This window comes from Palaemon carinicauda, chromosome 34 (assembly GCF_036898095.1).
Source record: "Palaemon carinicauda isolate YSFRI2023 chromosome 34, ASM3689809v2, whole genome shotgun sequence".
Lineage (NCBI taxonomy): Eukaryota > Metazoa > Arthropoda > Malacostraca > Decapoda > Palaemonidae > Palaemon > Palaemon carinicauda.
In genome coordinates, this window is record NC_090758.1 from 79,748,662 (window position 1) to 79,761,518 (window position 12,857).

A 12,857-nucleotide genomic window follows, 5' to 3' on the forward strand; every position below is an offset into this window, starting at 1 on the left:
TGTAGAGGTCCTTTAGTAGGGGTTGCAACCCCATATACTTTGGCACCTTTGGGTTGATTCAGCCTCCAAGAGGAACGCTGCGCTCAGTAAGGAAGACGAACTTAAAAAAGAGGCAGAGTAACGGTTCAATTCGACTTCCTTACCAGGTACTTATTATTTCATTGTTATTTGAGATAACTGTTATATGAAATATGGGATACTTAGCTATCCTTTAATCTTGTACACTGGTTTTCACCCACCCCCCTGGGTGTGAATCAGCTACATGATTATCGGGTAAGTTTAATATTGAAAAATGTTATTTTTATTAGTAAAATAAATTTTTGAATATACTTACCCGATAATCATGATTTAATCGACCCTCCCTTCCTCCCCAGAGAGAACCAGTGGACCGAGGAATAATTGAGGAGGTGTCAACAAGAAGTACTTGAGTACCTGGCCACAGGTGGCGCTGGTAAGTACACCCCCTTCTAGTATTGTGATAGCTGGCGTATCCCTCCATAGAATTCTGTCGGGCAACGGAGTTGACAGCTACATGATTATCGGGTAAGTATATTCAAAAATTTATTTTACTAATAAAAATAACATTTTTCTGCACTTCAAGGAGACGTTTCATTCTTTCAAAGTACAAGTCATTTGATTTCAAATACTGTTTTTTCTGCACTTCAAGGATTGAAATAAGCCCTGATTCTTAAATTCCTTCTTTAATGGTGCCAACATTATGAGGTAGAGTCTCCCTTTCCTATCTGTGTGTTTCTCAAATTCTTTAATGGTGCCAACCTTGAGGTAGACTCTTCATGTGTGTGTGTTACTTAATCCCACTTCATTTTCTTCCTGTTGCCATCAAGTGCCTTAAGGTTTAATTATAGTACGACTATAAAGCCTTCACGGTATAGCTTCTGCCTCCAGTGTCGTCCTGTTAGTGTCTTCCCACTTAACTGTCCAACTTCTTCAACATTTGATTTAATGATCACAATAAGCAACAGGAATATGTAATGAGGATAATGTTCATAATTTGCTTCGTTTATTCAAATGGGAAACGACTCGAAGAGTTGAGAAATTTGACACACACAGACACTATCTCTCTCTCTCTCTCTCTCTCTCTCTCTCTCTCTCTCTCTCTCTCTCTCTCTCTCTCTCTCTCTCTCTCTCTCTCTCTCTTATTAAAAGAATATTTATTGTTACAGATTCGAATTTGAAAATGACCGCGACCTTTTTCCTCCTTGGAAAAGGCGCTCTCTCTCTCTCTCTCTCTCTCTCTCTCTCTCTCTCTCTCTCTCTCTCTCTCTCTCTCTCTCTCTCTCTCTCTCTCTCATTAAAACAATATTTATCGTTACAGATTCGAATTTGAAAATGACCGCGACCTTCCCCCTTGGAAATCTCTCTCTCTCTCTCTCTCTCTCTCTCTCTCTCTCTCTCTCTCTCTCTCTCATCAAGAGAATATTTATTGTTACAGGTTCGAATTTGAAAATGACCGCGACCTTCCCCCTTGGAACTCTCTCTCTCTCTCTCTCTCTCTCTCTCTCTCTCTCTCTCTCTCTCTCTCTCTCTCTCTCTCTCTCTCTCTCTCTCTCTCTCATTAAAAGAATATTTATTGTTACAGATTCGAATTTGAAAATGACCGCGACCTTCCTCCTTGGAAAAGGCGAGCTATGAAGAAGGACAACCAGTTTGAGGAGATGATTGCCCCATATGTAAGGTAGGAGCTTTTGGGACTTCATTTCGGGTATGAGAAGTCTTCGGTTAAGGTGAGGGAGATCCCTCAGGTTAAGGAATGATGTGAGTCACATCTTTGTTGAAGTATGTAAAAATACTTAGATTTCTTCTTCTTTCTTCTTATTTTTCTTTTTCTTCTTCTTTTTCTCTTTCTTCTTTTTCTCTTCTTTTTCTCTTTCTTTTTCTCTTCTTCTTTTTCTCTCCTTTCTTTTTCTTTTTCTTCTTTCTTCTTCTTTCTTCTTCTTTCTTATTTGTATCTTTCTTCTTCTTTTTCTTTCTTCTTTCTTCTTCTTTCTTTTTTGTCTTTTTCTTTCTCTTCTTTCTTTTTCGTCTTTTTCTTCTTTCTTTTTCGTCTTTTTCTTTTTCTTCTTTCTTTTTTGTCTTTTTCTTTTTCTTCTATTTCTTTTCTTCTTTTTCTCTTTATCTTTTTCATTTTCTTCTTCTTCTTCTTTTTCTTCTTCTTCTTCTTCTTCTTCTTCTTCTTCTTCTTCTTCTTCTAGTGTATGAGCATTATTCTTAATGTGCTTTTATCTATGTTGTCAAAACTGCTATAATAGCATGTACTTTGTTAATTGCATATGTGAATTCACGTTATGTAAAATAATCTTCATAATAATTCCTTGCCATATCGCAGTTAATCCACAGTTCCTTCGGTACATAGTGGATTTATGATTATATTTTACTTTTTGTAAATTATATTGTTTATATATTAATAGTTTTTGTTTTAAATAGTCAGTTTTGTATTATAAAGGTGATAGCAAATACTGTATTAGAAAAATGTATCTTAGATTTCTGTTTCTCTTAGTATCTGCAACCTAACCATCTTGTTGAGCTTGGTATGAAGGGTTTCGGGGAGCTTGTAGGTCTACCTGTTGTGCCAGCAGCAGCCATTGCCTTGCCCTCCCTGGTCCTAGGATGGAGAGGGGTCTTGGGCGCTGATCATATGTATATATGGCCAGTCTCTAAGACAGTGAATTTCTAGAGCATTGTCACTGTCTCTAGTCAGTGCCATTCATGAGTGGCCTTTAAACCTACGACAACCCAAACGAGATTTATTGTAACTCTTCAGATAAATTGAGAGGAGAAAAGAATATTCAAATTAACCCTTTTACCCCCAGGCTATTTGGAACTTTCCAACCCTTAACCCCCAGGCATTTTTTTTTTTCAAGCACATTTTGCAATATATTTTTTTTTAAATTGCCCTAACAGCCTTAATTTTTGTCATAGAGAGGTCAGGTTGGTCTCATTCTTTTGGAAAAAGCCGGAAGTTTCTCATAAAGTTATCAAAAATATGCAAAAAAAAATGTAAATAGCAGTTTTTTGCAAAGACGTACCAGTACGTCCATGGGGGTAAAGGGATGAGTTTTGTGAAACGTACCAGTACGTCCATTGGGGGGTAAAAGGGTTAATAGAGATTGGCTTATCCAATTTCATAGAGATGGAAAGAAAAGGAAATATATACTGAAGGTTTGATGTGAAAAAGAGATTTGATCTATCATTTTCTGACGGCTTGGAAGAATCAGTGAGTATTCTGGGTGATCAGGATTTCCTCATCTATTTGCAGACAGCTGGAAAGTAGCCGGGAATATTCGTGCCACACATTGGACCAGCTGTACAAATCATCCTCCGAGACCCTGAGCCTCGATCTGATCCTCGCATTGCTGCAAAACATCGCTCGCAAGAAACAAGGGGCCGTCCTCGTTTTCTTACCTGGCTGGAGCGAGATCTCCAAACTCAACACCATGATACAGAACGACTCGATGCTGGGCACGCGTAAGTTATTTAACGCATCGCAAATCTCATTTTTTTATTTTAGCTCCCGGGGAAGAGGACTGTTAACGTCCTCCTTCCTTTATTAGATTTTAACTTTTTAAATTTGAAGTATTTATTTCAACTCCAATATTATTATTATTATTATTTGCTAAGCTACAACCCTAGTTGGAAAAGCTGGATGCTATAAGCCCAGGGGCTCCAACAGGGAAAATAGCCTAGTGAGGAAAGGCGACAAGGAAAAATCAAATATTTAAAGAACAGTAACAACATTAGAATGTAAATGTAAACTTTAAAAACTTTAACAAAACAAGTGGAAGAGAAATAAGATAGAATAGTGTGCCCGAGCGTACCCTCAAGCAAGAGAACTCTAAACAGAGTTTTGAAAGGTCAAAGGCAAAAAGAGGAATATCAAATGTTCATTGAATAGCAAATTGCAATTCAAATGACCTCCCTGGGACCTTCTAAACACTCAATTGCGTTGGTCTCGCCCCAGAAAGATCATATCAAAATATAGTGTACCAAACCAATTAAATTTCCAAAAGCATTACAAAGTTGTAAGCAAAATTAGACTGTAATAATAATGATAATAACAACAACAACAACAATTAGAATGGGCATTTGGTAGGGTGCATACCTTCGCCTATATCAGGACCAAAATGGAGACATTAAAATTTTTGGAATTTTCTACCCAAATGTCCGGGTCTTTGGCACTTTTTATTGAAAATATGGGAAAAGTCAAGTTCCTGTTATAGCCTTTATAATTATACCAGCTTTTGTAAACATGCTGAAATAATAAATACCTCTAAGAGTGACTCCCTGAAACATTTTAAGGCCAAAATGGAGGCATGAATTTTTTTGGAATTTTCATAGACAGGGCTGGTCCTGTAGAACTTTTCATTGAGAATATAGGAAAAGACAAATTCCTCATATAGCCTTTATAATGCAAGATTTTGTAAATATGTGTAGACACAATAAATACCTCTGAAGTGACTCCCTGAAACATTTTAGTGTCAAAATGGAGACATTAAATTTTTGTGGCACTTTTCATGGAAAGTCAAATTCCTCATATAGCCTATATAATTATACCAGATTTTGTAAACATGCACTGACACATTAAATGCCTCTAAAGTGACTCCCTGAAACATTTTAGGGCCAAAATAGAGACATTAAAATCTTTGGAATTTTCCACCCACAGTGCCGAACCTGCAGCCATTTTCATTTAAAATATGGGAAAAATTAAAGTCCTTACGTTGTATTTGTTTGTATGTCTGTGTGTTTTTTATTCACATAACTCAAAAACTATTTGACCGAATTTCATAAAATTTGATGGGATGATTGACCTCGATACAAAGACAATTTGATTAGATTTAGTGATTGATTAGGTCAAAGTCAAAGCGAAGGTCACGAAAAGGTAAAAAACGTCTTTTGCACATATCGAGGCAAATCTTTTATCTGATTTGCACAAAACTAGAGCCAAAATGTACGTAATTCAATTGTCTCTCTTGTGATATACATGATAAAGGCAAAGGTACGTGCCCTACCAAGTGCCCATTCTAGTCATGTTTATATTCGTGCATGTACAGTTCTGTATGTAAATTTGTTGAATGAAGGAAACCCAATAGATCTTTGTAATTATGTATTTGAAATCCGGGATTTCTACAAGAACTAATGATAATAAATAAATTTGGTGTAGTATTACCATGCTATTAATCGGAATTTGTTTGTTTATATATTTTTGCGAACATAATATTTTCGCTAAAGTGAGTCTGTCTTGTGCAAGATTATTGTATACAATTTACGGTTTTAATTGAATATTCTTTTATTGTTTTTTATATATAAACTAAATGATATCGGCGTCAATGACCTTAGATGTCAGGATGCCAGAAAACTTTAAATCAATCAGTCTTTACCTTTGTAAGTTTTTTGTAATATTAAGTCAATAAAGTATAAATAATATGCGCCCCAGTTTTAATACTGACACCCTTTAGGGGTGAGCAAGCTGAATATATTCCTAGCATGCCATGCAAATTTTTTCTCTTGTATATTTAGCAGTATTTATACCTTTGAAATGGTGCTTTAAGTAGTATTTCACTGGGCGACACAGGTTCCTCGCCCAGAAATATATTTTTCCTTCGTCAAAATCCCTTTATTATATACATACCTTGTTCTGTAATCTAAAAGAGATATGTTTGTCTTTTAAATCAAACAAAGGACATAACCTTCGCAATGAAGTTGGTGTTGGTATTTAGGAAGAGGAGGAGAATCAATTACAGAAAAATTTGTTTTTTATATCTTTCAGGAAACAACCTTGTGATTCCATTGCATTCCATGATGCCAACGGTCAACCAAAGAGAAGTTTTTGATCGGCCGCCTCAAGGTACGTTTATACTTAAAAGCCTCTGGTTTTTCTTTATAAATTAACCCTTTCACGCCCAGGCTATTTGGAAATTTCCAACCCTTAACCCCCAAGGGGTTATTTTTTTCCCAGCACATTTTGCAGTATATTTTTTTAAAATTGCTCTAACAGCCTTAATTTTTGTCAGAGAGAGGTCAAGTTGGTCTCATTCTCTTGGAAAATGCCTGAATTTTTAAAAAAAAATATAAAAAATATGGAAAAAAAATTTTTTATAGCATTTTTTTGCAAGGACGTACCGGTACGTCCATGGGGGTAAAGGGATGGCTTTTGTGAAACGTACCAGTACGTCCTTTGGGAGTAAAAGGGATAAATCTCTAAGGTAATTGAAGGTATCTATAAAGTATGGAACATGAAGATAATAAGTTTCGTCGGAATTTTCTGGGAGCAGGCAAGTCCAAAACAGAAGGATGACCTGGAGGGCGCGAGTAGTAGGTGTCGGTGGGGTAGTCCAACCGTATTCTCTAGGGCCTGTCACGGCCCTCCCCTTTGATGAAGGGATTATCTAAATGTAAGACAGCCTGTGAATAGTGGTTTTCACACGCCCTTGTTGTATACACGACACCCACAAGGTGATCGCGCGAGGGTAGTAACCTCTGCATTCCATGCTTTTTTCTTTCTCTAGTATATTTGGAAGATTTATATTAGAAAAGTGCAAAGAAGGACCCTTTTCACCGGGCGTCACAGGTCTCTCCCCAGAAATAGATTTTTCCTTCGTCAAAATCCCTTTATTATAAATAGATTATCATGTATAGTACCTTCCTACATCTTTATAAACATCTCAGATGGTTGACTATTTTTGATAGACCCCACTGAGTTGAAGGGAATCTAACCATATTTTGATAACTTAATATCTTCAAATGATTTCAGTACTCTATTGTGAGTTATTTCTCAAGTTATTGGGTTCAAGTGTAGGAGATATTTTAATCCTTTTACCCCCAGGCTATTTGGAACTTTCCAACCCTTAACCCCCAAGGGTTTTTTTTTTTTTTTTCAAGCACATTTTCCATATTTTGATAACTTAATATCTTCAAATGATTTCAGTACTCTATTGTGAGTTATTTCTCAAGTTATTGGGTTCAAGTGTAGGAGATATTTTAATCCTTTTACCCCCAGGCTATTTGGAACTTTCCAACCCTTAACCCCCAAGGTTTTTTTTTTTTTTTCAAGCACATTTTCCAGTATATATTTTTTAAATTGTTCTAACAGCCTTAATTTTCATCTTAGAGAGGTCAGGTTGGTCTCATTCTCTTGGAAAATGCCTGAAGTTTCTCAAAAAATTATAAAAAATATGCAAAAAAAAATGTAAATAGCAGTTTTTTTGCAAGGACGTACCGGTACGTCCATGGAGGTAAAGGGATGAGTTTTGTGAAACGTACCAGTACGTCCTTTGGGGGTAAAAGGGTTAAGTAAATTATATCATGACTTTAGTGAAATGGTCTCATACATTAAACCTAAATTTTTTTTTTAATACAGAAAGTTCTCTACTTACAAACTTAACCCTTTTACCCCCAAAGGACATACTGGTACGTTCCACAAAAGCCATCCTTTTACCCCCATGGACGTACCGGTATGTCCTTGCAAAAAAATGCTATAAAAATTTTTTTTTTCATATTTTTGATAATTTTTTGAGAAACTTCAGGCATTTTCCAAGAGAATGAGACCAACCTGACCTCTCTATGACAAAAATTAAGGCTTTTAGAGCAATTTAAAAAATATATACTGCAAAATGTGCTGGGAAAAAAATAACCCCCTTGGGGGTTAAGGGTTGGAAATTTCCAAATAGCCTGGGGGTAAAAGGGTTAATGCATTGAATTATTTAATATTCTTTTATTGTATTTCATCATGATATTTTGATACAATATCTGAGATAGAGGTCCCCTTTTTTTGTTTTTGTTTTATTTGTTGATGTCGGCTACCCCCCAAAATTGGTGTTGATGTCGGCTACCCCCCAAAATTGGGGGAAGTGCCTTGGTATATGTATGTATGTATGTATAATTTCAGTTAGACTTTTGTTTTTATCTCCAATTATTGTAAGCTGAGGAACTTCTGTATGTTTAAAGTACGTTTTGAACTACTGTTTATAGGGTGCCTCTCAGATTTTCAAGAAAAAGGTACATACATACATATACCAAGGCACTTCCCCCAATTTTGGGGGATAGCCGACATCAACAAATGAAACAAAAACAAAAAAGGGGACCTCTACCCTCTACGTTCCTCCCAGCCTGTATCTACATCCTGCGAGACATAGACAAGAAAAAGGTAAAAACCAGAAAACAATATTGAGTAGTTTAACCATTACTTCCATGTCAGCTGTTGATAAGATTATGTTAGGAACCATTATCTTGTATTACAGGTGTTTATTAGGTCATGATTTGCAGCCAACATAGACCAACCATTTCTTAAAATTCTGGTGCATTTAACATCATGTTTAAACTAATATAATTTATTCCGGGTATTCAACTGATACTATTCATTCCAGGTGTTTAAGTAATATAATTTATTCTAGGTGTTCAACTAATATAATTTATTCCTGGTGTTCAACTGATATAATTTATTCCAGGTGTTCAACTAATATAATTTATTCCAGGTGTTCAACTGATATAATTCATTCCAGGTGTTCTACTAATATAATTTATTCTAGGTGTTCAACTAATATAATTCATTCCAGATGCTCAACTAATATAATTTATTCCAGGCGTTCGGAAGATAGTGTTAGCAACCAACATCGCGGAAACCAGCATAACAATAGACGACATTGTATACGTGATCGACAGTGGATGGATCAAGATGAAGAATTACGATAGAGAGGGCAATGTACAAACACTGTTGCCGGAGTGGGTGACTCTAGCGAACGCCAAGCAGCGCAGGGGACGTGCGGGACGGTGAGTCCTTGAAATAAGTGATTGCAGTTTTTGGAAGGGCCGTTACCCTCTCGATAGGTAGTCGTTAATCACAGAAACTTGAATTGCTTTTAGGTGTGATTTCGTTTGCATATTTCATAGGTGAAAGGGATATGCTGTAACTTATATCATGGTTTTTTTTATTCAATTTTTTGTTGTTCATGTTACTTTTATTTCTGTGAGAGGAAACCATAATTATGATTGCTTCAGATTCACTGTCATGACTGAAAAAAATGTTACTGTTATTTCTGTGAGAGGGAACCATAAGTATGATAGCTTCAGATTCACTGTCATGACAGGAAAAATATAGGTATCTTACTATAATTACTTTTCTCTGTTCAGGAATTATTAAGTTTATATCCTATCTTCATATTATTCATTTATTATGGTGATCCATGTGGCCTGTTTTTAATTTTTTCACTTTTATTTTGGATTGTCCTGAGGTTTTTAAAAGTTTTCTTCTCAAGGGTAATTTAAATGAATACAGTGATACCTCTGGATACGAAAGTTTCTGCTTACGAAAAATTCAGGATGCGAAAAGGGATACAAAGATTTTTATGCCCCAGTATACGAAAAAATTTTTAGGATACGAAAAGCTTACGAGATCCCAACTCGTCGCCGAGAGTACAGTACCTTTTTTTTCAGGGTATCAACCCTTAATTTAGGTGTATAGGTAACAATACACCTTCACTGATCCAAATGCTTTACTGTACATACAGTACCGTAACTTTTATACAGTAGTAAAGAAAATGGACCGTTTTCTTAGGGCTTGGAGGGGATAACTAGGCTATAACTACATTATTGAATAATCTCATGGTGGTTTCTGGAATGGATTAGGCTGTTTTTAACGGTTGGGTTAATTATTGAATGATAGAAATGGCTGCATTGCATGTTTATTACTACAGTTTAGCGTGTTTATGAAAGAAAAGGTGACTTTTTGTAAGGCTTGGAAGGGATTAGGCTATTTACACGTAAAACGCGACTCAGGATACGAAAAAAATCAGGATACGAAACCGTATCCTGAGGCATCACTGTATCTACTTATTCTAAAAACTATTGATATATTACCAACTGAAATTGATTTACGTCACTTTCGCAGTGTTCAAGAGGGTATCTGCTACCACCTTTACACGCGCGTCAGGGAGAAGCTCCTGGACGAGTACCCGCTGCCGGAAATTTTACGTACGCGTCTGGAGGAGATAATACTGCATGTCAAGGTCCTTCGCCTGGGCTCTGTCAAGCCTTTCTTGTCGAAGATTATGATGCCTCCCGATGAGGCCGTCGTGGATTCATCATTGAAGGTATGAAATGTTTTCGGAAATGCTTCTTCCACTGGTTCAAGTAGGGAGGATAGCCCAAGGAGGGATGGAAATAAACAAACCATATATGAGAAGTAATACATACATACATATACCAAGGCACTTCCCCCAATTTTGGGGGGTAGCCGACATCAACAAATGAAACAAAAACCAAAAAGGGGACCTCTACTCTCTACGTTCCTCCCAGCCTAACAAGGGACTCAACCGAGTTCAGCTGGTACTGCTAGGGTGTCACAGCCCACCCTCCCACATTATCCACCACAGATGAAGCTTCATAATGCTGAATCCCCTACTGCTGCTACCTCCGAGGTCATCTAAGGCATCGGAGGCAGCAGCAGGGCCTACCGGAACTGCATCACAATCGCTCGCCATTCATTCCTATTTCTAGCACGCTCTCTTGCCTCTCTCACATCTATCCTCCTATCACCCAGAGCTTCCTTCACTCCATCCATCCACCCAAACCTTGGCCTTCCTCTTGTACTTCTCCCATCAACTCTTGCATTCATCACCTTCTTTAGCAGACAGCCATTTTCCATTCTCTCTCAAGTAATAAGAATATAAAATGTCTTGAGATTAGTAACAACATTAAAAGAGACATACAGTATGTCAGCCTGTTCAACATAAAAACATTTGCAGCCAGTTTGAATTTCTAAAGTTCTCGGCAGATTCTTGCAGTCGAGTGTAGCTGAATAATTGTGTGTGTAAGACCAGATACATTTTTGTTTTGTTTTTTATAAAAAGTAGACCCTTCTTGAGATAAAAAGGATGTTGTATATACACTATACCTTACTAAGATATGTTAATGTATATTTATTGACTGAGATGTATTGTTATTGTATATTCAGGCATATCTTTATTTCAATGTGTTGAAATTATGGATTGCTGGATAATGTTCCAATGATTTTCCTAAAACTATTTTGCTATTGTGATTCTATTACACACACACACACACACACTCTCTCTCTCTCTCTCTCTCTCTCTCTCTCTCTCTCTCTCTCTCTCTCTCTCTCTCTCTCTCTCTCTCATTCATTTGTTTGGAATATCTGTTTCAAGGTTGTTAAAATGTTAAATGAATTTTCTATTCTTCGAACAATCTTTTAAGAGAAATAAATTGGTCAATTAAACCACACTAAAGTTTCACACTTCAAGATAACAGATATTTAGGATGTATTTCAACACTTTAATTAATAAAAGCAAATGTAAGACACAATCGAATATGCTGGATGTAAAAAAGAATAACAATAAATAAAATATGCAATTCACAAAAGAATGAAGCTTTTGCTATGCTTTAGAATCTTAGGAAAATCTCAAGTCATGAGATGAGTATTAAGTTAATTCTTGGTAGGAGACCCTCCTTCAAACAGGTGGAGTTGAATACTATGGCTGCCTCAGCAGAATTAAATTTCTTGTCCAATTTCTCGATTCTACTGACAATTCTCTTTTCAGGGTTGCTACATTCAGCTAGCAAGGTGGCGAAGGTCATCAGGTGGGTGAAGGATACAATTCAGGTTAAGGCTGGATGTAATTAATACAAGTACAAGTGATACTCGAAAATTACACTCCACTCCTGACTTTACCTGTTGTAATTTTCGAGTATTACTAGTACTTGTATTAATTACATCCAGCCTTAACTTGAATTGTATCCTTCACCCACCTGATGACCTTCGCCACCTTGCTAGCTGAATGTAGCAACCCTGAAAAGAGAATTGTCCGTAGAATCGAGAAATTGGATGAGAAATTGAATTCTGCCGATGCAGCCATAGTATTCAACGAGTATCACTTGTATTTGTATTTATTATACTTTATAAAACCTTTATAAATTCAGAAAATTGAAAGGCATTGCTAGATTACTGTATCTTATTAGTTTATGTATTTTCCAGATGCTGCAAACCATCAACGCGCTTGACGAGAGCGAAAATCTCACTCCGTTAGGCTTCCACTTGGCGCGACTGCCGATCGACCCTCTCACAGGTCGTATGCTTCTCATGGCGGCGATATTTTCGTGCGTGGGTCCCATTTTGACGGTGGCCGCTTGCCTGTCGTTCAAGGATCCATTCATTGTTCCTTTAGTGAGTGAATTTATTGTGTGCAGTTACCCCCCACCAACGAAGTTGGTAGGAGGTTATATTTTACCCCGTTTGTGTGTGTGTGTGTTTGTGAACAGCTTCCTAGCCACAATTTTAATTGTAGAGTAATGAAACTTGTAGGGATTAACTGTTATGTAAAAAGCTGGAAATGATTTAATTTTAGAAGGTCAAGGTCAAAGGTCAAGGTTATGATCAAGCAAAATGTCAAATTCACGTAACCAGCCATAAGTTTACACATCATCGTTACAGAGACTTCAAACTTGGTTCATATTTGAGTGTATGAAAATCCACGCCAATTAATATATGTTAACCCTTTAACCCCCAGGCTATTTAGAAATTTCCAACCCTTAACCCCCAAGGGGTTATTTTTTTCCCCAGAACCTTTTGCAGTATATATTTTTTAAATTGCTCTAACAGCCTTAATTTTGGTCATAGAGAGGTCAAGTTGGTCTCATTCTCCTGGAAAATGCCTAAATTTTCTCAAAAAATTATCAAAAATATGAAAAAAAAAATTTTTATAGCATTTTTTTGCAAGGACGTACCGGTACGTCCATGGGGGTAAAGGGATGAGTTTTGTGAAATGACCAGCACGTCCTTTGGAGGTAAAAGAGTTAAGGTGAAGGTCGAGAAATAAGCTGCCACGGTGGAG

At 36.7% G+C, this 12,857-nt stretch overlaps 1 protein-coding gene across 4 annotated transcripts in view; it reads left to right on the plus strand.

Annotated features, from left to right (window-relative positions):
• LOC137626510 (ATP-dependent DNA/RNA helicase DHX36-like) overlaps positions 1-12,857 on the plus strand; it is a 99,148-nt gene that overhangs the window by 64,368 nt on the left and 21,923 nt on the right. For all 4 annotated transcript variants that reach the window (XM_068357550.1, XM_068357551.1, XM_068357552.1 and 1 more), the window contains exons 12-17: positions 1,601-1,696; positions 3,278-3,486; positions 5,786-5,863; positions 8,598-8,784; positions 9,902-10,103; positions 12,002-12,190. In XM_068357550.1, coding sequence (XP_068213651.1) covers positions 1,601-1,696; positions 3,278-3,486; positions 5,786-5,863; positions 8,598-8,784; positions 9,902-10,103; positions 12,002-12,190 — 961 coding nt within the window. The remainder of the gene's footprint in view (positions 1-1,600; positions 1,697-3,277; positions 3,487-5,785; positions 5,864-8,597; positions 8,785-9,901; positions 10,104-12,001; positions 12,191-12,857) is intronic.